This window comes from Magallana gigas, chromosome 10 (genome assembly GCF_963853765.1).
Source record: "Magallana gigas chromosome 10, xbMagGiga1.1, whole genome shotgun sequence".
NCBI lineage: Eukaryota > Metazoa > Mollusca > Bivalvia > Ostreida > Ostreidae > Magallana > Magallana gigas.
The window spans coordinates 20,272,524-20,296,828 of NC_088862.1; the positions used below are offsets into that span (position 1 = coordinate 20,272,524).

The 24,305-nt window shown below is 34.2% G+C and overlaps 2 protein-coding genes across 5 annotated transcripts; both read right to left on the bottom strand.

Annotated features, from left to right (window-relative positions):
* Positions 1 to 422: 422 nt before the first annotated feature.
* On the bottom strand, positions 423 to 2,481 carry LOC105344150 (cytochrome c). The gene is made up of 3 exons (XM_011451801.4): positions 2,351 to 2,481; positions 1,226 to 1,407; positions 423 to 981 (listed from the first exon to the last, which is right to left on the bottom strand). Coding segments are annotated over exons 1-3 (330 nt in total). The 5' UTR covers positions 2,353 to 2,481; the 3' UTR covers positions 423 to 835.
* Positions 2,482 to 5,905: 3,424 nt separating this feature from the next.
* Positions 5,906 to 22,060, bottom strand: LOC105344151 (E3 ubiquitin-protein ligase ZSWIM2). 4 transcript variants are annotated; one of them, XM_034452817.2, is made up of 14 exons: positions 21,909 to 22,058; positions 19,218 to 19,371; positions 18,776 to 18,893; positions 18,442 to 18,676; positions 17,808 to 18,047; positions 17,249 to 17,333; positions 16,798 to 16,925; positions 16,319 to 16,490; positions 15,768 to 15,898; positions 14,799 to 15,041; positions 14,321 to 14,496; positions 13,670 to 13,831; positions 12,420 to 12,511; positions 5,906 to 11,157 (listed from the first exon to the last, which is right to left on the bottom strand). In XM_034452817.2, exons 1-14 carry the CDS (start codon positions 21,938 to 21,940, stop codon positions 10,945 to 10,947), a joined length of 2,181 nt encoding a protein of 726 aa, XP_034308708.2. In that variant the 5' UTR covers positions 21,941 to 22,058; the 3' UTR covers positions 5,906 to 10,944. The 4 variants fall into 4 exon arrangements, with proteins under 4 accessions (XP_034308708.2, XP_034308706.2, XP_034308709.2 ...); XM_034452815.2 differs by having other exon boundaries at positions 13,670 to 14,496; positions 21,909 to 22,060; XM_034452818.2 differs by lacking the exon at positions 13,670 to 13,831 and having other exon boundaries at positions 21,909 to 22,059.
* Positions 22,061 to 24,305: the final 2,245 nt, after the last annotated feature.

The window sequence follows — 24,305 nt, forward strand, 5'->3', positions numbered from 1 at the left end:
GATTCATGTCAAGTTTCAAAGTTTTGAAGTTTGCAAATTGAGGATACTTTAGTTTACATAAATATTAAGATGATTAACCCTTATTATATAGTTATGTACACACTGATATATTTGTTCAAATTCAGGTGGTCATCTCTCTTCTTTACATATTCAAACTTTTGAAAATAATGAAGTTAACTTAATGCTTATCTTTGTAGATGGCGAACTATCTACCAAAGATGTCTTTCAAATGGCATGCAATATTATATGTTGAATACCGTTTATCTCAAAGTGGTATACAAACATACAATCATGTACACGTCACACAACCAACAATATTCTGTCTTCTAAATGTTTACAATTGTCACTATCAACTTCATAAGATTCATATCTAGGATTTTCTCTCAAAAATGATGAAAGTAAATGACAATTCAAATCCATGCAGCAATTCCAACTTTTTTATTTAAAACACAAAACTTGTTGTTAACTATATAAAATACACGTTAAAATAGTTGCATTAAAATGTTATGATGTTCAGCAATGAGAAAACTGCCCATCCTGGGGCAGGTATCTACATGTATTAAAACAAATCCATCATTGAGACTGGTTCACATCTGAAGGTATCAAATTCAATGTATTACATCTGAAAATTACCAAGAACTTATTCAAGAGAGTTCATAGTAAAAGGTTCAACATGTCACGGCAAGTCAACTGCATTATGCTTCCCAAATTCTCACAATAATTTCTTTTTCAACTAGCAGTTTGTAATGAATGATATATATATAGAAATTTTAAAATCTCAAATGTACTTGGTAAAAAACAAAATCAATAATTTAGAATCCTATTGTTGCCATGGTTATTTTGTTGAACTTTCAAGGTAAGCAATCAGATGTCCTCGCTCCTGGGCTTTCTTAATGCCTGCAAACACCATCTTTGTTCCAGGGATGTATTTCTTGGGGTTTTCTAGGTATTCAAATAGTGTGTCCTTTCCCCATGTGATGCCTGTAAATATAAACATAATATTGTAAATAAAAACTTGCATAACCATGCATGCTCTGCAAACTACCTATTGGTTTAATTTACGTTTTTACATAGAAACTGTGTTTATTCTCTTGAGATAAAGATGACTAGTACATTCCAAACTTTAAACCTTAAATTAAACTAAGGAGACATATGACAATCTTTAGTTTACAAAGCAAATTTTTAGACAGTTTTCAAGTGACATAAGTTTTGTTCAGCTTCATACCTTTGCTTTTGTTGGCATCCGTGTAACTGAAGCCTGCAGCCTGGCCGGTCTTCCTGCCGAACAGTCCATTCAGATTGGGCCCGGTTTTGTGTTTTCCTCCAGCTTCAACAGTATGGCACTGAGCACATTTCTGGACAAAGACCTTCTTGCCCTTATCAACATCTCCAGCTGGTACATCAGGCCTTAAAAGGATATGAATGGGAAAAATTAAAATTTAGTGAATATTCATTAAAATGCTGGCTAGCTATGACAATTTTATAACTTCCGGATATAAACAATGTCCAGACCACAATCGGCCCAGAGGGCAAGTCTAGCAGAAGTTGTGTAACTGTTAATCCCCAAGGTTATGTAACCGTAAACCTCTATAAACAACTATACTGTGAAAAACATGACCCCCAGCTAGTTTCACTGGGAAGGCACTTAATGACCCACGTCCAGAAAAGCTTGTCTAATCTGCAGAATTTGAATCTTAATTTCATACTTATTTACAATGAAAATTGCTATATCAAGATATTTACATGATTATCTGTCTTGATGAATCGGTTGAATTTCGTTGTAACATTTCAATAATAGAATATTCAACAGTTAGCTGCCCTTCCTTTGTCCTTGCTATGTACAAGCCTTATCATAGAGATGGTATACGTGGAAATCAACAAATTAACGATACATACAGACATGAACATAAGAAAAAAAGATTCCACGATTCCCCCCAGTGCCCTTTGTTTACGCTTCTCTCTTGACATACACGTGTTCCTGGGTTTTTTTAGCAGCTGATAATGGACATTGATTTGACATGTAGGCATACTATGTTTGTTTTACACCTATAGTAACTGTAAAAGATACACGATCTACAGAATCAACATGACTTTTCATTCATAATAAAGAAGAAAGTTGATCTTCTTAGCAAGGATTGTTTAATTTGCGTAGTACGTGTTCACAAGTTCATTCACAGTTAATGTCCTTGAAATAACCGAGGTGCCGGTGTCAGGCAATTTTTCACAATTTCACAAAAAGTACGATACATTTAACTTGTAAACAATAAAATTAACTACGATATTGCTACCTTTTATCTCAATGTATAAAAACATCGACTACATTAATACCAATTAAGAGATTTCCACTCACATTTTGAACGTTGTTCCTTCTGCTCCTCGGTTAGTCAGAATGAAACTTTGAAAGGGAGGTTATTTAACCTTCTGACGTCACGATCGGAAATGAACATGGACTGTCTTATTATGAGAGGTGTGCAGGATGCCTATACAATATAATATACAGTATATTGTATATGAAAAGCATAGTATGTAAATTTGTTATGGATAATATTATAACAGTAATAATTTTGTTTTTATACAAAAGTATTTTATTCTAGAGCAACACGTTATACATGTTATATATTCACTACTTCATAACAATATCGTAACTTCAAACCCTATATTTCGGAAGCGTCCATTAGAGCAACTGCACTGCCCTCTAGTGGTAGCTGTTGTAATTTCTTATGAAATATTGGTGGATAATGTCATTTTGCTTATATAATTTTAAAAAATTACATGTATACGGACATTTTCACAATTTTTAAAATCATTTTAATGTTTAGCAATTGCAACTTATCGCGTCTTTCTGGCAGATAGGCCCAAGAAGTTGCGATTGAATGTTAAGTTTATTAAACTTATCAAAACATCTAGATATATATAACGTTACACAATTTTATAAAAGTAATGTATTAATAGCTTTACACAAATTAACTCTCAAAAGAGACAATGTAATTATAAAAGTTGATTTATAAAACTATTCAAATAGTAATGTGATTAAATTCGTCACAAAAATATAACCTTATTTGATAGAAAAAATGCTGAGCTCGAGTATGATATGGTATATATATATTTGCTATGCGGTTTGTGATATTAAAATAGTGTTATGTGGTCGATTGTGACTATTTTGCACAGTGTTTATTCGTTAGCTAGTCAAGCAATTTGTTTCAAGAATTTAGAGTTAAAGACTTTAATTGAAATAAGTGCGATTAGACAATTAAGTGCATCCTCGTCTGACCATTCTAGCATTCCAGTACTCATCTGTGATCGTTGTATAAATGATTATGTTAAATAAAAATGAATCTCATTTTCTACACTATTTTCAGAGTAAAAGGCACAATGCTTAACAGACCAGTACACCATATAGTATCTATACGTACCGTCTCACATCTAAACTGAGCGAAAAAACAAAATGATAGCAAATATTTATAGGCATATCTAAAACTACACAATTTTCTCTACCAAAAACTGTTTTAAAAAGTATATATAAGTACGTAATTTTGGAAAATCGAAGATCTCGCTGTTCCAGTAATTTGAATAGAAGTGTATTTTTGATTTTATGTTGATCAACTATCATTCTACTCTAAATAATAAAATATTTCTTTTATACTACTGCACCAAATATTCTTACGACTGTTGTAATCAATTTCAAATACATTTCTTGTGATCCGCTCAATGTCAAAGGACAATTAAAACTGTATTCCAATATCAAATTACGTCGATTTAACATTTATATTGACTGGGTATCCATCCAGTGTCTCCACAGACTGATAAAGTTGGCGCAAAGCGATGAACCCCAAGAAAAGAACAAATCACTCTTTTATGTCAGCATTATCGATTGAACATTTTTGAGCCCCCCCCCCCCCCCCCCCCCGGATGCCAAGACAAAAATTGAAATGGCATAATAGTAGAATAGTTTCTCGTGTGAGTTAAACCAAAAGTCTTTATAATTATGTATTGAAGAAATAAATTTCCAAAGAAAATGCACTCCGCCTTAGCTCGTTTTTCTCCATTTTCCATAAAATTTATAGTTATCAATGCATACGTTTTAACTTGTTGGTGTACAGCTCTCCAACGTCAGCACCACCCTTATAATTTATTTAACATGCATTGAAAATCTTCTGTAGACTTATAACATCAAGCATGCAGCTTTTTGTTTGTTAACAGAGTAAGAAAATATGAAAATTATATGTTTTTGTGAAATACTAAAAAATTGCAATAATAATTTTGAAGGTTATGAAGTGTTATATTTTTTCTGTGTCTAAACGAAATAGCCATCATTTGACATCAATTTTCTTTCAATTTGTTAAAAGTTAACTTTTGAAAAATTATTTTATTAAAACACGAAAAAACATATTTTAAAAATACCTATAGTCTCACTATTATCATTTTAATATTTAATAAGTATTATGTTTTGTGGTCTCCTTTTGAAAATTGGAATAAACTGCGGGTATTGAGCCACCTTAACAATGCATGCTTATGTGACACTTTGAAGTTCTTCAACAACATTTTGAACATACCAGACAATGCACATACTGGATTTGGGGGCTGCAAAGTATTGCAGCAGCTTGCAAAACAGTATGTCATTTCGTGAAATACAGATACATGAGCTTATTTTGGATTCTGTTGCAGTGGCGGATTCAGAAGGGGGCGCACCCAGCGCGCATCCCCTCTAAAGTTGTAAAAAAATAAAGCCAAATTATACTCCTTCTGGCAATTTTAAAGAAAATGGACAACTTGCGAGTCTTAAATATGAACTTATTGAAAACTCATGGGATTTCTCGATCTACATTAAATTGGTTTTAACGGTGTAGTATGAAAAAAAATTCCATGTGTAACGTACATAGAAAGCCCATTTTAAATTCCTCTCCTCGGGTTTAAATGTGACCAGTCATCTAACTTAGGTAATTGGTTATACTAGGTAGTATTTTAAACGACTTTTCCATGTTTATTATAATACAAACTAGCATGGTTTTCTTTTCAACTTCATAAACATCGTCCCATTGAACTTCATATTTTAAAATTTATTTATTTACAGTCATTCGTTAGAAATTCTTATATTTCTGCATGGCAGAGGGTTTTGATGGTATTACTGCAGGTCTCACATGTATATCTAAAATGTTTAAAATTATAAATAATTGTATTACTTAAATTCTAAGTATAATCACTATAGAAGAATTATCACAAAAGTCGAAAATAGAAAGTTCATTTTTACCCTACAAAATCTCTAGAATCCATGAGCTTCCAGGGTTTAGCTCCCCGCCCCCACCCCGGGCTGCCGAGACCGACTGCCTAACACTGGCGCTCTCTCTAACTTCAAATCCTGGATCCGCCCCTGTGTTGGATACTATCATTTGCATGAGATGACAAATTGTTCCAGGGACCCCTTTTCAATCCGCATTGGTAGGCGTCAGAAACTGCCATCTTTTACCACAATGTGTGTATCAAGAACACAATTATCTATTTCTTTTTGAACTTGAGCCTATAGAGGTAAAACTGCGGAAACGTACACGTATTTATGACCCAATTATATTGACTCAATTATATGATACTGAAAATTTTATTTTTTTATCCACGTAAAATGTAGTGTTAACTTATTGATAAAATGTTCGTACTCAGTAAATTGTATAAATTACAATACCCCGGTATATTATGATCCTCCAAAAATTTCCAACTAGGGATCCAGGGGATACTTTTGTTTACCAAAGGGTCAAGCCCTATTTTTAGTAACATACACAATGTTGATGTTGGGGGGGGGGGGGGGGGGGTGTTCCGGAATCCGTCTGCAATCCCCCCCCCCCCTTCTTGCGCATGTAAGTTGAGTAATTTTAAACCATGGCAACTTGTGTGCATCAAAGATTTAAAAGAAATGAATTTCTGAAATTTTTATTTTTTAACAACAGTACAAACAATTTATTCATTAACTTATATAATTTGAACAACACACTCCAGACAATGCATGTATCTATTCATTTAGAACCTTTTTAAGATATGAATATGAAAAGACTCTTTCTTCCTCTATACCAACATTGATAAAAAAAAACAACTTTATTATTGGCAAAGAATCTATAAAAAAGATAAATTTTTCAAAAAGACATCACTGTGATTTTCTAAAACCACACTATTAGGAGAAACATATATACTTAGTATAGTATATAAATCCCTGATAATAGGCACTTGATTTATTTGAACTTAATTTTCTATTTGCTGCTTACAATGTAGTTGTAAGTGATTTTGACATTTGCAAATTAAACTAAGCTGAAAGATCAAATGATATACAAATTTCAAATGTGGTGCTCTTTATATAGCTAATTAATTATAATACAAATTTTAACTTTAACTCTCTCTCTCTCTCTCTCTCTCTCTCTCTCTCTCTCATTGAAATATGGTAAATAAGTACCGGTAAATGTATATACATATATACTGACAGGACGGAATACTTTAAAATATGCCTATAATGTACAATAAATTTATTAAAAAGATGTATCACAGGCTGAAAATTCAAAAATATAAAGTACTACTGGCTAGTACATTTTAAGTAAATGTACCAGTAGTTATACATGGAATGGTTTAAATATTGCAGTGTAATACTGATTTGATAAAATACATATGATATACAACAACCTTTGCAAATTCAGCTTATCCAAAAACCACAAGGCACTTCTCATATAACCACATCAACTCATCCATATAAAATGTGGAACATACTGTGTACTGCCCAAATAGCAATCCAAGGCCTGTTTCTATTATACCCCCCAAACTCCTTTTTTGCCCAAAACATTTCATTTAGAATGTTCCCTTCCCTGGAATTTTCTTATGTAGTCTATATGGTAATACATGTAAATTTGATCACAGCAAAGAGCGGAATAATATTGAAAATTAACAAATGAAAAAATATCCATCTGAAACTTTGGCACCTCTATGAAAAAAAAAAAACAAAGTAAGAAACCCACAGCCTTTCTTGCAAACACTGACTATATATAATTATGGGCAGGTTCAATGAACTTTTCCTGGTTTCTTGAATATTTCATGTCATATTTCAACTTGTTTCTTCACAACTACATGAAGAAAATATTCCTATAATTATGCTTAAGCTACAATGTGCTCATAAGTAGTATCAAACACATAGTGGGATTAAACAAATGAAATGGGGGAAAAGTTCATGAAGTTAACCCAGGATAAAAAAGCATAATATGGTATGGAAGTTTGGCTGTTGGTTTCTGGGAATTGGAAAAAAGCACATCGAACCATTGAGCAAATCGTAAGCATAGGATATATAACTAACACATTGAATACATCATGAGAAATTGATTGCCACTCCCAAATGAAAAACAGAGCAACATAATAACAAGAGGCCCATGGGCCACATCGCTCACCTGAACAGCAGTTCCTTGTAACATTACATTTCGTAGCATATGCTTTTTCTATTTTAAACATTGAACCCCTTTCTGGGGACCCAGTTATGGTCCGAGGTTTATGGTTGGCTTGAACAACATAAACAGTAACATAGGAATGAAAATGTGTAGCACTGCGGTAGGACCGCATGTACACAACCTGAAAAACTGAACGTAGCAGAGTTCCACTTCAAGAGAAATAACTCTCAGACTGTACAGAACATCAAGAAAGATAACTCTTGGTTCCACTACATTAGAGTTTACACAATTTGAGGATCCTTGCATAATAATCTCACAAACTGTAGCATTATAGTTCTCGAGAAAAACTTTTTAAAAACATTTTCAATATATCTTTCTATGTTAAACTTTGAACCCCTCTTGGGGCCACAGTATTAGTCCAGGGCTAAAGTTTTAATTATTTGGAATCTACATTATTTAAGGATGCTTGCATAGTTATCTCACAAGCTGAAGCATTATAGTTCCCTAGAAAAAGATTTTTCAACATTTTCCCTCTATATTTTTATGCTAAACTTTGAACACCTCTTGGGGCCCCAATATTAGATTGAGGTCACAGCTTTTATAATTTCGAATCTACACTATTTGAGGGTGCTTACGAAGTTATCTGACAAATTGATGCATTGTAGTTCTCGAAAAGAAGATTTTTAAACATTTTCCATATATACCGGTACTTCTACATTTAACTTTAAACCCATCTTGGGTCCCTAGTATTGGTCCAGGGGTCACTATTTTAAAACTGTCGAACCTTCATTATCCAAGGTTGTATGCATGATAGTAATCTCACAAATTGAGGCATTGTAGTTCTCGAGAAGAAGATATTTTAACGTTACCTTTATATTTCTATAATAAACTTTGACCCCATCTTGGGGCCCCAGTATTGGTCCGGGGGTCACGGTTTTACCAATTAGGAATCTACATGAGCGAAGGCATAGAAATTCCACAAACTAAAACATTGTAGTTCTTGAGAAGAAAATTTTTAAACTTTTCCTTTATGTTTTTTAAAATGTTTAAATTTTGAACCCCTCTTGGTGCCCATCAATTGTCCGGGAGTTACAATTTTTTGAATCTACATTATTTAAGGATGTACATGTATGCATAGTAATATCCCAAACAGTTGCACTATAGTTCTTGAGAAGAAGATTTTAAAACATTTTCCTATATATGTTAAAATCTAAACCCCTACTGGGGCCCCACTTTTTTGTTCAGGGGTCACGATTTTTACAATCTTCACTATATATACAACCATTTGTATATGTATTGGCATTTTTGGTGAAGTGGTTTTTGAGAAGAAAATTTTTAAACATTTTTCATATGTAGTTCTATGTTAAACTTTGAACCCCGCCTGGGGCTGCAGTTTTGATTTGAGGGTCACGATTTCTACAATTTAGAATCTTCATTATACATACAAGCTTTTGTGTAAATATTGGCATTTCTGGTGCAGTGGTTCTTGAGAAGAAGATTTTTTAAACATTTTCCTAAGGTATATCTATGTTAAACTTTGAACCCCGCCTGGGGCCCCAGTTTTGGTCCGAGGGTCACGATTGTTACAATTTAGAATCTTCACTATATATACAAGCTTTTGTGTAAATATTGGCATTTCTGGTGCAGTGGTTCTTGAGAAGAAGATTTTTTAAACATTTTCCTAAGGTATATCTATGTTAAATTTGAACCCCGCCTGGGGCCCCAGTTTTGGTCCGAGGGTCACGATTTTTACAATTTAGAATCTTCACTATGTATACAAGCTTATGTGTAAATATTGGCATTTCTGGTGCAGTGGTTCTTGAGAAGAAGATTTTTTAAAAATTTTCCTATGTATTTCTATGTTAAACTTTGAACCCCGCCTGGGGCCCCAGTTTTGGTCCGAGGGTCACGATTGTTACAATTTAGAATCTTCACTATATATACAAGCTTTTGTGTAAATATTGGCATTTCTGGTGCAGTGGTTCTTGAGAAGAAGATTTTTTAAACATTTTCCTAAGGTATATCTATGTTAAATTTGAACCCCGCCTGGGGCCCCAGTTTTGGTCCGAGGGTCACGATTTTTACAATTTAGAATCTTCACTATGTATACAAGCTTATGTGTAAATATTGGCATTTCTGGTGCAGTGGTTCTTGAGAAGAAGATTTTTTAAAAATTTTCCTATGTATTTCTATGTTAAACTTTGAACCCCGCCTGGGGCCCCAGTTTTGGTCCGAGGGTCACGATTTTTACAATTTAGAATCTTCACTATATATACAAGTTTTTGTGTAAATATTGGCATTTCTGGTGCAGTGGTTCTTGAGAAGAAGATTTTTAAAACATTTTCCTATGTATTTCTATGTTAAACTTTGAACCCCGCCTGGGGCCCCAGTTTTGGTCCGAGGGTCACGATTTTTACAATTTAGAATCTTCACTATGTATACAAGCTTATGTTTAAATATTGGCATTTCTGGTGCAGTGGTTCTTGAGAAGAAGATTTTTTTTTAAATTTTCCTATGTATTTCTATGTTAAACTTTGAACCCCGCCTGGGGCCCCAGTTTTGGTCCGAGGGTCACGATTGTTACAATTTAGAATCTTCACTATATATACAAGTTTTTGTGTAAATATTGGCATTTCTGGTGCAGTGGTTCTTGAGAAGAAGATTTTTAAAACATTTTCCTATGTATTTCTATGTTAAACTTTGAACCCCGCCTGGGGCCCCAGTTTTGGTCCGAGGGTCACGATTTTTACAATTTAGAATCTTCACTATATATACAAGCTTTTGTGTAAATATTGGCATTTCTGGTGCAGTGGTTCTTGAGAAGAAGATTTTTAAAGACATGCACCCTATACTTACTGTTTCGCAATTATCTCCCTTTTGAAAAGGGCTGTGCCCTTTATTTTTACAATTTATAACGATGCTTTGTACCAAATTTGGTTAAATTTGGCCCAGTGGTTTTTGAGAAGAAGTTGAAAATGTGAAAAGTTTACAGACGGACGGACAGACAGACAGACGGACGGACGGACGGACGACGGACAACGGGTGATCAGAAAAGCTCACTTGAACCTTCGGTTCAGGTGAGCTAAAAATACTTGTAAAATGGGAAATAAGACATCTACTTGTCATCTTTTAAAAATATTCCAACAAAAACAGATCTTGTGCAAAAAGCATTGAACATGCATAAAAGATATTGCCTAAATACATGTGTATTCATATGATATTTATGGGTATAGTGCAGATCACTAAGTGTACCTAAAAATATTACAATTTCTTTTAATCAAATCTGCAGTGAATTAATTTAAAATCAACAGGCAAAATCTGTATAACAGACAACATTGTTTTTATTGTGCTTGTATACAATGCACATTTACAGGGCATATCTTAACATAATACTCTGACCCTTTTGATTAAAGTAGAGGGCCAGGTAGAATAGAGCATGCACCATTACCACAGCAAATTTATCTGATTTAAAGGCATTATAATAATGTATGCCATTATTTTTCACACACGCTGTTCCTGACTATCAATTCATGGCTCCTCAGTGAATGATATCTCTCAGAGTCAGGTTACTGTAGGCAGCCGTCCCTTCTAATCCGAACTCATTGGAAGGTCGTCGACGCACTTCATTTTCTCGCCTTCTCTGTCGTACAGCTGATGGATTACTCAGTTGTCGACGTAACACCTTGGGTTGTCTCCCTTGTTGATCTGACACAACATTTGGACTGTTGCCAAGGTATAAATCTGAGAAGAGCTGCATACGAAAATTAGAGATGTAAAAATATCATATGTAACAGCAATAAATTTTCATTGAGGAACAATTGAGGTACAATTCCTTAACATTCAAATTAGTTAACCTCACAAACAGGCACTATTTATTTTATTGTACTGAATGTCTTATTTTTAAATAAAAATTTCTTTTATATCGAAATGAAGTGAATTCTACAGCGAACCATACGCGCATAATTTACGCACATGTAACAATTCGTTGTGTTACCCATTGCCAAGTGTGTTGCTAACGCTGAGGGTAATAGAACGGATTACCAACTGCGTCTAAACCAATCAGATTTCAGTATTTAACATGAAAGTATAATAATATGAAATTGTTTGTGATATTTCAGATCAAAGCAGCGGTATGCTTAGGTCATGTTTACAGTTATACATATACATTTATTAACTTAAACATAGGCAGGACAGTAAATAACTTGCTCTCTACATGACCTTGACCTTTCACACTTTCCTTATAAATAGATTATGTTATGACAATTTGCTTCATTAAAAAATTACCAGATTACCGTATATACTTGCCTATAAGTCGGATTTTTGGGAGTAGAAAACTGAGTGAAAAGTGGGGGTCCGACTTATAGGTGAGACATAGTAAAAAAAATTTCACAAGACTAGAGAAGTAAGTTATATTTCTTTTTAAATAATAAGCAGATAAATGCATTGAACCTGTGTTAATAAAAAAAAAATTCAAGCAGTCAGTTTTTCACACCTAAGGTGATAATAGATATAGGGGTCATGTCACCTAATACAACACAAGCCAACACCCCAGTTTAAGGGGCTAATTACCAACCTAATCAGTCAGTAAGGAAATAAATCACTACCATCAAATTTTCAAAAGGACTCAATTTAAATAACTGGTACTTTTGAAGCTATTACCAACTTGTAATTAGTGTTATAGGAAAATAATGGCATTTAAAATCTAAAGTTATTAACATCATAGAACCATGATAGAAATAGTCTAGAAGCAACTATGGGGTGAAACAAGGACAATTTTTTTTAAGAACTCAAAACATGTATGATTAAATGTGGTATTTTATTGAGAGTATCTGTACATCAATTGTCCTGAAAAAGTGACCCAACTTATAAGGGAGTCAACAGCAAAATCTTCATATTAAAGCTGGAAAAAGGCAACCGACTAATAGAAGAACCGTACTTATAGGCGAGTATATACAGTAGACCTCATGCAAGATGGAAATCAAAAGAAGGATTTGGTTAAGGGAGTACGTGTACCTGTAGTCTCTCCATCAGCTGGTTCTCTTCCTGGTTTTCACTTCCTGTTTGGTCGGTTTCCTGGTTTGAGTGTGCTCCTCTCCTTGTGTGTTCTTTAGGAGAAAATTATGTTTATAATCTAACTTGCAACAAGTCAATCAATTGATTCATATTTATATGTATGAATAAAATAACAGAAATCTCAAACTCATATACTGTACATACATTTATAAATTATATATGTACTGGTATACACTGTATAATATGTTTAGATGATATTATTTGTAAACTGAATTTTATAAATACATGTATATAAAAAAAGCAGGATGCTATTGATCTAATTTCCCATTATTTTTTATTGCTGCTGAGAAATCTATATAGTCAACGCTTAAGCACCAAGCATGCAATTTATATATGCACATTTATAATTACAGGGTAATCATATTGAATTTATAAACAGAATTATTCTGTTAATTTAAAAAATGGGTTTTTTTGTTTAAATTTGTTCTTATTAAACCCCAAAAAGCAGTCCCACCAAACTACATGTATTGGTATATTGTGCCATGCTGTGTTAGAGGAAATAAGTAGAAGGATAAGTGAAGAAAATGAAAGAAATTAGCTACTGCAGGTAGATCATCTAAAGGTTTCACATGTAACTTAAAAATATATTATAAATAAAACAACTACACTGTACAGACACACAGACAGACAGGCAACCAGCAGAGAGGCTGTTAGCTACAACAGAATGGAAATCATTCATTATTCTGAGTACCCTGCTTGTCTCAATTAGTCATCTACTGGAAAGTTAAATGGTAATGATGGTACATCTGTTACATAGACAGAAGTTGACTATGGAGCTCTATTTTAAAAAAGAAATTTCAAGTAAACAGGTTGGTAATTTTATGATATAAGAATGTGTAATGACTAATTAAAAAGCTATGTAACAAAACTTTTCATTATGGTTGTCCAGATTGTGTCATACTAGTAAGATTGAGGCAGAATGAAGGCTTGATTCTTATCACATTTGGTTTACCACTAGAGTTCAAAGTTTATTCAGTTTCTAGGGATCTTACTATCACCAGTGAAATGGATATCATTTCATCACCATTGAAATGATATACATTTCACTTGTGATATTACAATGACATCAAAGACACAGTTTATTTTTTGAATATTCATCTTTTAATTTTCTGACACAGATAATGACCTGAGACAAGCAAGGTGTGAGGAAAATAAATAAAATGCATGCAGAGTTAGCTTCCTTGAAATACCTGATGGTCGAGGTGCCCTGGGGGGTAGACTTGCCCTGGAGCCACCGGAGTGTCCCCGAGATAAGCCCCCCTCAGGACCCAGATCCTCAGCCACAATAATGCCATTGGCAAGGCGAGTTGAGCGTAGACTTGTATGTGATCCAGCAAGGCTCACTCGAGAATCTGGAGATGAACGTAGAGATGTTAACAAGACATCAAAATCATGAACATCAGCTGACGAATCAGCTCGACGGACTCGCTGGAATAAACCACGCTTTCCACTGCGATAACTACTCGCCCCTAGGCTTGTCACAGTGGATATTGTGTCTAAGTCAGCATTTGGGTTAGTTTCATCAGACTCAATTAAGGGAGGCAACTCCCTTGTAGGAGAATGTATCTCAGAAGGTCTACTAAGCATTAAAGATCTCACACTAGGTGATCGAGATGATCGAGATGACTCAGGTGTTGTCAACAATGAACCAGGTGAATGGCCTTTTTGTAATATGGATAAAGTTTTTCTTATAACATTATGAGTGGATGCACTGTCATTTTTCGGACCAAAAGGAAATTCTATCACAGCTGTAGATTGCATGTCATCTGAGTCAAGATCTCGAGATAGTTCATCTGAACGATTTCGCCAGCGACGAGAATTTTGTCTTTTAAGATTCTGACCTGCAAAGTGTTCAGAAGACTGGGAATGAGCTTCGGTTTCGTTTTGGTGTTCATCCGATCGAACATTCAGATCCTGAAGGCGCTGATTGAGAGATGATTTCCGATTCTGTAGGCGACCTAACAATCGACCGCCAGGCAGGGAGGTAGTGCCAGACACATTATCTGACCCATCACCCCTAAATTAAAACAAAATTTCATAAATTTGTCAAACAAAACTCTTTGAAATTAAAAAAATTGTCATAGTTTGCTGATACTCTGATAAATTTTGTAAAATGACTTTACTTTATACAAGTACTGGTACATAATATAATATAAAATATTATACGTGAATTTAACCATATTGTATCAAGATAAACATTCATTATACTTCTCCATAAATCTTTAAAAGATTTAATTTTGTAGAGAGTTGTATTTTACTCCTTCGGAATAGAGATAATGTCCCATAATTCTTTATCAGAAACATGTATCGCTGATTTACCCATTAGCACCAACAGACATTCCATTCAAAGTGAAACTGGCCCGCAGTGGATTAGCTGCTGGCTCTTCTGCTTGACGCCCTTGTAAACGCCCCTGCTGTGCCATTTTCTTCCCCCGCAGACTGCTGGACTTCTCTACCGGGGTGTTGTCCACTCTTACTAACCCTACTCCTGGAATGCTGAGTTCACTTACTCCATTCCCCCTTATTCCTGAAGATTCTGTTGTTTTCTTGGCAGCAGAAGATCTGAAATGAATATTACAATTAGATAGTGTACCGGTATATGAAAAACAGCTTTCAACTTATAACACACTTCCAGTCCTTTTCAGTCATGCTTCTTCTTTTCCTTACTTTTATTAGGCTAATGATTTATTTTCATTCAAACTTATGATTTCATTTAGGGGGATTAAGTTACAATTTTTCACAAAACTATTCCATATTCTTTAAAGTGAATAAATAACAGTGGAGAAAAATATAGCTCAATCATCCAATCATAGAGATGAGCCCCATTATTTAGCAGAATAAAGAAAAACATAATAAACTTATGACCTATTAAGTTAACAAAAAGGTTACCTTTGACTGAACTCAGTAAACGAGTGTTTATACCTGTGACTTAGCAAAGTTGACGAAAGGTTACCTTTGACTTAATGAAGTAAATAAATGGTTACCATTGACTTAACTAGGTTTGTAAATGGTAACCATTGACTTAACTTAGTTTAGGAGTAGTTAGCTTTGACTTTGATATGTATAAAGTGGTTGACTTTGACTTAACTAAGTTAACGAGAGGTCAGCTTTGATTTGATTGAGTTAAGGAATGGTAAGCTTTGACCTAATTTAGCTAATGAGTGGTTGATTTTGACTAAACTAAGTTAAGGAGTGATTAACTTTGACTTAATTGAATTATTGATTACCTTTGACTATAATAAGTTAAGGAGAAGCAACTTTTGACCTAACTATGTTAATAAATGTTACCTTTGACTAGTTCGTTCAGCCTCTTCCTCGGCCTCTAACTGGGCGGTGACTGGGTCCCATACCACCTGACCATCCACTGGACACGTGGGGTGGGAGTGTAGCAGCCAGCTGTCTATACAGTCCTTGTGAAACTGTACACACAAAGATGGGGTAAGATTCAAGTACAAATTCACAATGAATTTACTAACATTTTTTTTGTCTGTGATATGACTGCTTATATATTTTATTGAATGTAGTTCAATGGTTGGCACAGCCACATTCCAACTTGCGCAAAAATAACCAAAAGCCAAACAATTTTCTTCAATCATAACAAAAACATTTACATCACAGGGGCCAAGCCCGTTTTAACATTGGTTACATTGAAATTCATGTTAAAACGGGCTTGGCCCCTGTGATTTACACTATACATTCCAACGCTGTTTCTTTATTTTATTTGGGTACTATAGCTTTTCAGAAAGTTGGTTAACAGTGTTTGAACTTTTTAAATTTGGAATAAGTTTTCATAATTTTGGCTGAAAGCACTTTTTTAAAATGAAAAAAAAAAAGATTACCTTATGTTTACACCTTGGTAACTTTCTGACAAATTGGTTGACTTCATAACCTCGTAGACAGATTCGACACTGCATGCCAGGAGCCAACAATGGTCCCCGCTCACGGACCTTCTCCAGGGGAAACTTACTGATGACAGACTCAGGAATGTCACTGGGCTGCTGATTGGCATTGCTTGAAAAATTGATTATTAAATATATATAAAACTAAATACATGCATTCACACAAAAAATCTTCCAAATTCTAATCTCCAGAAATTTCAAGCACTTTAGTTTCTTTCCTTTATACTTGGTTGTGCAAATTGAAACTTTGGCTTATCAAAACCATGTTAAATCACAAGCAGTATTATTAAGCTGAAAAAGGGTAAACTTAACATAGTGGCAAACTGTTTTTAGTGACATGTGCGGATATACAATCAATAATTTAAAAGATCTTTCATTTTATCTACAAGACTTTCATGTTAAAGTGAAGCAATGTTTACCTGTCTAACTGTGTCAGGAGTTCGTAGTCAGACTCTGTGAACTCTCTGTTTAATAAATCATTGGCCACAGCCTCGGGTAACACAGCACCATAGGTCCTCTGAGCTGGCCGCCATCTCTGGTTTCTTTTCTGTAAAAAAACCCCCAATCATCAAGTTATAAAAACAAAATCTCTTTCCTTTCAAAAATTTCTTGAATGTAGTTTTAATATTTCATCTGATCATAAAATACATATATACTAATATTATTTAGAGAAAATCTACATACCGGTAATAAAAATATAATTGCAACCCACAAAAATTATTTTCTCAGGCACCATCACATTAATTCTATTGGTATTTGAAAAAGAAAATAACTCATTGCAAAATTTTGGTCTGTGAAACTAAAGATTGATTTTTGTTGGCCATAGCATCTCATCTCTGGATGTTTGGTCTGATAATTGTATATACTTACGTGTCTGTATTCAAATGGATGACTTGTGTGAATGGAAGTGTTGAAACAGGACTGACACAGGTGGAAATCTGTACAAGCAGTGCACCTAATACAACAAATCATATCTATATATTACAAACATTATTTATACATGGTCATACTTTTTCGATCCACAGCCCACGTACATGCAGTGCTATTTTCACCAGTAATTCATTAATAATGACATTATTTATTCTCTAAGAAAGTCTTGGGTGCTGTACAGTTAATTTTGTGTGCACTTTTGTCTCGTTCACTCCCAGCGGGATAGTGTAAAAGAGTTCTAATACTTCTAAACAGTACATTATTTATCATAGTATCATATATATGTACCTTGGTAAAATTAAGTCCAAAATAGAGTGAAATCAGAGACAAATGGAGGAGTCTAGTCCTTGCCCTATGTGCCCCTGGGCATAGCAAGGACTAGGGAGGGGAGGGGGAGAGTGAAATCATTTTTTAATGCAAGAAGTAAAATGCAGCTTAGTAATGTGAGGTTGAATATAACCTAGTATCAGTCTATAGAGGGACATTGATTGTACTGTACCTGTAGCATTTGCCTTCTATAGGTGAAACTTGACAACTCTGACACCTGGTGTGGAGATGACGATCCATGCGTCCCCCTGCGGGGACCCCCATAGCATTACGACTCTCTGCCTTCAGGAGTTCTATCGTGCCAAAGTCCTCTCGACAAAATGGGCACTTAATGGTCTTCTCCCCCGAAGTTTTCTGGTGGTCTGCCCAGATCTTCATACATTTTATGTGGATGCTGTTACCACAACCAAATCTGTAATAACATCAGTAAGTACATAAATCACTCACTATAAATTAAGATAATATTTTAAGGGTAGGTCTTTCTATAATAAATTGTGATTTAATGCTGACACTACTATTACTAGCTTGGACAAAATTTTTTTTTCTGCATGTAGTTATCATTTAACTACCGTATTTACATGTCCAAATTAGTGTTTAAAATGGTGTAATCATGAATATTACATTACATTAATTCAATGAAACCTATAATGAAAAACAATTTGCATCTATAGGAGAGAATTTTTATGATTTGACAACAGTTCTTTTCTAAGAAATGACATGTTCTGTTAAATTATTTGATATAGTACATGTCAGAGAGAATATTTCTCAATCGTTCAAATAAACTACTGGTACTGCCCAGTACTTACTTGCAGTAGGTGACAGGCTGGTGTTTGCCCAGTAGTTCATCCTGACAGATGGGACAACAGTCATCGTCCCCGATTTCTCTCTGTTGAATTGTGGGCCGTCCATCCGCATTAAACCCTGTAGTCCCCGGGGGACCAGACGTTGTCCAGCGCCGGACTGGAGTTTTGCGCTGCTTGGCCGTAGCTCCGAATAAAATGTCATTGATCTCTCTCTCCACCAAGCCCAGCTGCCACGTGACTGAAACAAACAGATTGTCATTGTAAATTTCCTTTTGACTGTTTTCTTTGCAGCTTTATTCATGGTACCCAATGGATAGAAATTATTTAAAATTTATACCTGGATTATTCTGTGGGACACGAAACTTTTTCAAAATCAGCCAACATATATGTTTACAAAGGTCTCTGTCTTTCATGAAAGAGGTACAGGTGCAGGAATGGGGGTCCCCTAAAAACACCTGAAAGAGAGAATAAAGACATACAACTGATAGAGGCTCTATCATTTATACTAGTACATCCAAAACATTCACATTGTTTCTTTTGTTTCAAAATTAATCAACCGTTCATTCATGATTGTATAGTAGTAAATTATTCATTTATTAATCAATTCAATTTATCAATAAATATTATTGAGAACTGATAACTTAACCAGGGTGTGTAATTAGTACATTGTACTTGACTGCATTGTAAGTCAGATGTAATATATATAAGATCTTTTATTTCTTAAAGGCTTTAACTAATTGATACTAAAGCTATAAAATGAGCAATAACCAATGTGGTACCTTGACAGGTTTAGTTTCCCCCTCCTCTTTCAGAAGGAACCCTGTGGGGCCGGTCTCTCGGAGGATGTAGATGGTGGCATTGAGCGCCTGACATTGACGCCAGAACACAACATCATTGCAAGTCCGCCGCCATGCCACACTCCTAGACATAATTCTGTTGTAGAGAATAAAAATAATTATCGTCAAATGGTTGGTCGGAACAATGGTAACCAGTTACAGAGTCAATTGCATAAGTTGTCATAAAAAATCTAATTATTGGTATAATTATTTTAATTAACACATTCTTTTTCACAATTTTTATTTTGTACTCCTTGAGAGTTAATTCAATGATTATAATTTTTTTTGGAAGAAAAAATTTCTCAAGATTTCTCCATGCACTTTATTATGGCACGCCAAATTCACAAAAATTAGCTAAGCATAGTTTCACATTTTATATTAAATTAGGTAGTTTTAATTATCAACTGGTAACTATATAGTTTACGAACCGCAAACTATAGTTAACGATTTGTTAACCATAGTTTTTATCTGTAAAACTATATTCAACAGTTGTAAACTATAGTTTACGAATGATAATCTAAGTTTATCTGTCTGCAAATAACAATAGATTTTGCTGATAAATATAGATTTATATCTGTAAACTATCATTTACATTCGTTAACTATAGTTAAGGTTTGTTAATCATAGTTTCACAATCGTGAAACTATATTTATCAGATAAATTATGTTTTGCAATCGCAAATGGTTGTTTTCAGTGTTAATTATAGTTTTACACTTCTGAAACATATAGATGATCACGTTAACTATATGGTTCACAGATGTGAAATGAAGAATATGGTCGTTACCTATAGTTTTCTGTCCGTAAACTATAGTTTACAACCAATAAACCTAGTTTATCGACTGTGAAACTATGATTAGCTCACTTTTGTGAATTTGGCGTGCCATTCTTTATTGTGTCAGGTTGAAGGATACTACAAAAAAGTCTACAGAGATGATGCATTACAAAGGAAATTAACATGATTAAAGAACCTGAATGATAATAGCAAAATTAAGCAAAGCGAGCTCCAAGAACCAGTGTGTGCGGGAAAAAGAATGAGCTAAACCTACAGATTCATCACACAAAATTTTTTGTCTACGTCCCATAATGCTCTCTAATGTTTTTACCCGTGGTGCTATATATATTGCCAAATATGGCTGACATTTAACTCGTAATTTATGGTGTCTTGAGGTTTGAAGACATGTTTTGAGTACCGCACCAGCTTTGGTGAGACCCAAGAGATTTGTTAGTACATATAGATCTATACCTTCGTATTGAGTCGAGATATGTAGACAAAAAAGGTCACGGATGACGTCACAGTGCTCTTGTGCTATATTTCCCGTGATAAATTTAGAGGTTGATCAAACATCTGTAATGCATGTACTAGCTACTTTTGTATACCTGCCTCATTGACATATGATTTGTTTTTATTTATTTTTTATATAGAGATTATATAAATATATACTAGCAAGAGTCATACGTACTTTACTGTCATTACTCATATCGATCCAATTTTAAGCTAATTGTGCAGTAAGTATATGAGCAGGGAGGAAATAAACAATAGGACATTTTGAACATACATGTTAACCTCCAGTGATGAAAAATAGGTAGATTTTAAATTGAAAAGCAGTAGCAACACGCGCGGTCTTTTTCATGTATATTTCACAGCATAGATTTTTTAACTATTAATAAAAAAGAATATATAAAGAGAAAAAATTAATATTTAAAAAATTTATGCAGATACCGCATATAGTCAAACCATTAAATTTGAAAATGGGAAATTACACACCTAAAAACAGGGACCGGGTTCTCTCTCTCTCTCTCAAAAAAAAATCTTTCAATTGACGTTCCTTGAAAACTTAAACACATAATGCAGTGCTGAATAAATTTGATTTTCGAACAAAAAATAAACAATTGAGATGTAATTTTCCATTATATACCTGTCCTATCTGTACATAGAATGTTTTAAATTCCCAAATATCACGTCATACGGCCATGTTGTTTATAGCCTCGGTTTGAAATCACCATGAAGAAATATTTGATATACAATAGAACCAATATGCAAATGTTATGTTTTCCGGATTTACAACATCAAAGTATGACAGGCTCCAGAAGTTTTAGGATTTTCGGAACAAATTTTTCATAACCTTGAAATAGGTTCGAGCATCCAAATAATTTTTAAAAGAAAATTTTTAGTAATAAAACTTAATTATTTTACAGCAAAGAAAAGAAAAAAAAATGAAAAAAGAAAAAAGAAAAGAAAAGAAATTGATGGTATGTGATAATGTCTATCTAAGATGAAAATACATCACATCCAAAGAGATTAAGTGCTATAAAACGATTCCATGAAAAGTTGACATAAAACTGGTCGTGAATTAATAATTAAGGCTATGCAAATGACGCTTTTGATAAACTGTATGAATAAGAATAGGCTACTATGTAGCTGTCTTCATGTAAAAGAATGTGGGATTTGAATAGTATATCAGATAAAGTAAAAGAAAGTTAGGAAAATGTGAGAATGTCAGTGCCCAATTTAAGATGGAGAGAGAGAGAGAGAGAGAGAGAGAGAGAGAGAGAGAGAGAGAGAGAGAGCATCTTTAATTAGAAGTTAAAGAAAGCCCATTTTCAGTATTTTGAAAAGAAATTAACACGTTTTACCTGTTTTCATTAAATTCCTGACTGTTTGACATATCACGTAACGGAATTCATTCTTTTCTCTTTTTATATCTCGGATTTTGACAAATGATAAACGACTGTTCTTCTGATAACGTAAATACAAATTTGCGCACCCATTTACATGGCATCGGGTACCTAGACTGTTAGATCATTACGTAGCTTATGGAGTCAAGTTACAAGACTTTTGCGGACTTTTCAAAGAGAAAGCAGTAGCGTTAAAATGTGTTTTGTTTTTATGCATTGTACGAATCGTTGTGTTGAACTTCAAAATTAAATATCACTTTCAGTTAGCTATGAACTTTGATAAGGTAATTTCTGGTTCATCTGCTCAAGACTCAATCCATGACAAATATTCAGTCACTTAGCTTTAAATGACCGGATTTAAACACAAAATGTTAGAACTGATACCTAATTAAGATATTTATAAATAAGGAGTATAGTCACACTGGCGTCGGAAGCAAATTGAAAGGGGGGGGGGCTAATCCTTAGAAATATTGAGAAAAAAGTAATTCCCAAAATCACGGAAATCCTAATCCGTGGGGGGGGGGGGGGGGGGGGGGGGGGGGAGTCTTCCAAAAGAAAAAAAATTACCCAATTTTTTTTTCCAAAATCATGAAATTCCTAATCCGTGGGGGGGGGGGGGGGGGGAATAGTATGCTTCTGAATCCAACTTCTCAATCTTTCAAGGTAAATTTAGGAACAATAATCTTTCCTGCGAGAAAAAGTGGGGGGGGGGGGGGCTGAACCCTCTATCATGCTATGTCTCTAGCCCCCCCCCCCCCCCGGTTCCGACGCCTATGAGTCACACATCCTAACAGACAGGGGACATACAATTAAAACGAACCCTGGCTCGAGGTCAGCTGGTGGGGGTTATGATTTATGTATTTGAATCTTTTTCTACTTAAAAGCTAGCATTGATTTGCATACGGCGCATCATGGTATTGTAAGGCTTAAATAGAAAAAACCTGAATTTATGAACTGAGCAATGTTTTGTTAATCTTAATTGACATAATCTGAATCTCATCATATTTTTTATATTTAACACCTACGACCTTCAATCTAAATCTACTAAGTATACTTCATATGCAGGTATGTTACTTTAGGTTTTTCCCCCCAAAATAGAGTGACCATACAAAATTAAGTGTTGATGCTAGTACGTTTATCAAAAATAAGAAGGATCCCAGTGGACCCTCCCCCTTGCTTTAACAAAACTTCAAATACATGTATATATACCAGAATAATCAAACAACGGACACTAGATACAATTGCAAAATTTTAGATATAACTTAAAAAAAAACCATACATCCATCAACAATCAAATATATTTACTTATGTTCTTATTCGTTAACACTCAAACGAACATAAATAATTTATAAAATAAATAACAACACGTATATAGATGCAGAAGCGCTCTCAGAAGCGCAGTTTAATTATTACATGTATACAATCACATAATTCAATTTTCTTGTGTTCTTTTTCTCTACAAAAACAAAACAACACATATTAGCAAAATATTTATATATATATTTTTCATAAAACCAAACATTTATGACTATCTTTGAGGGCGGGTGGGTGGGGAAACGTCTGCTTGCACTGAGAGAGATCCTTCGAATGACTTAAAACTCAATTCTTTACCAAATCGTGCGTACCTTACGAGAATACCTGTAGAACAGGTTTTCTATAAATATAATAACCAATCAAATTGGTTAGTCTTCATAACAAACACCAGGTAAACACGTGTTCGATCGAAAACACGTGTTGTAATACCTTCAATAAATATATATATATATATATATATATATATATATATATATATATATATATATATATATATATATATATATATATATATATATATATATATATATATATATATATATATATATATATATATATATATATATATATATATATATATATATATATACCGGTATATCAGAGGAGAGGTTTACAGTTCTTATTACCTTCCACATAAAGTTATACTATTTTTTGTGTCGATATGTCACAACTGGGATAGAATTAGCAAAGAAAGCATCCGCGGATCTGGGGTGGGGTGGGGGGTGGTGGGTCAGGGTCGGGGGAGGGGTTGGATCCCTCTCCCCGGAAAATTCAAATTTATTAAAACTAATTTTCAAATAATTTTACAAAAAATAGGCCTAACCCCCCCCCCCCCCCCCCCCCCCGCCCGGCAACACAATCCGCGCATGCGGTGGAATGCAAAAATTAGAATACTGTATACAGGGTTATATTTGCCCCGTGTAATTTACATCTACCGAGTTTGATTCCCTCCATTTCTTATGGAAAGCACCCTTATACGTAATTCATATTTCTATAGAAACTGACGGGACTGAAATCTACACGTCCCGTTTATTGATTGAT

What these genes read in the sequence shown, in the direction of transcription:
- LOC105344151 (XM_034452815.2), bottom strand. Translation starts at nt 21,940, where the DNA reads ATGTCAAACAGTCAGGAATTTAATGAAAACAG. An exon ending in CTCCTGACACAGTTAGACAG is followed by an intron (nt 16,491 to 16,797) that starts GTAAACATTGCT and finishes CAATTTTTCAAG; the next exon opens with CAATGCCAATCAGCAGCCCA. An exon ending in GCTGAACGAACTAGTCAAAG is followed by an intron (nt 15,042 to 15,767) that starts GTAACATTTATT and finishes TATTCATTTCAG; the next exon opens with ATCTTCTGCTGCCAAGAAAA.
- LOC105344150 (XM_011451801.4), bottom strand. An exon ending in GGATGCCAACAAAAGCAAAG is followed by an intron (nt 982 to 1,225) that starts GTATGAAGCTGA and finishes TTATATTTACAG; the next exon opens with GCATCACATGGGGAAAGGAC.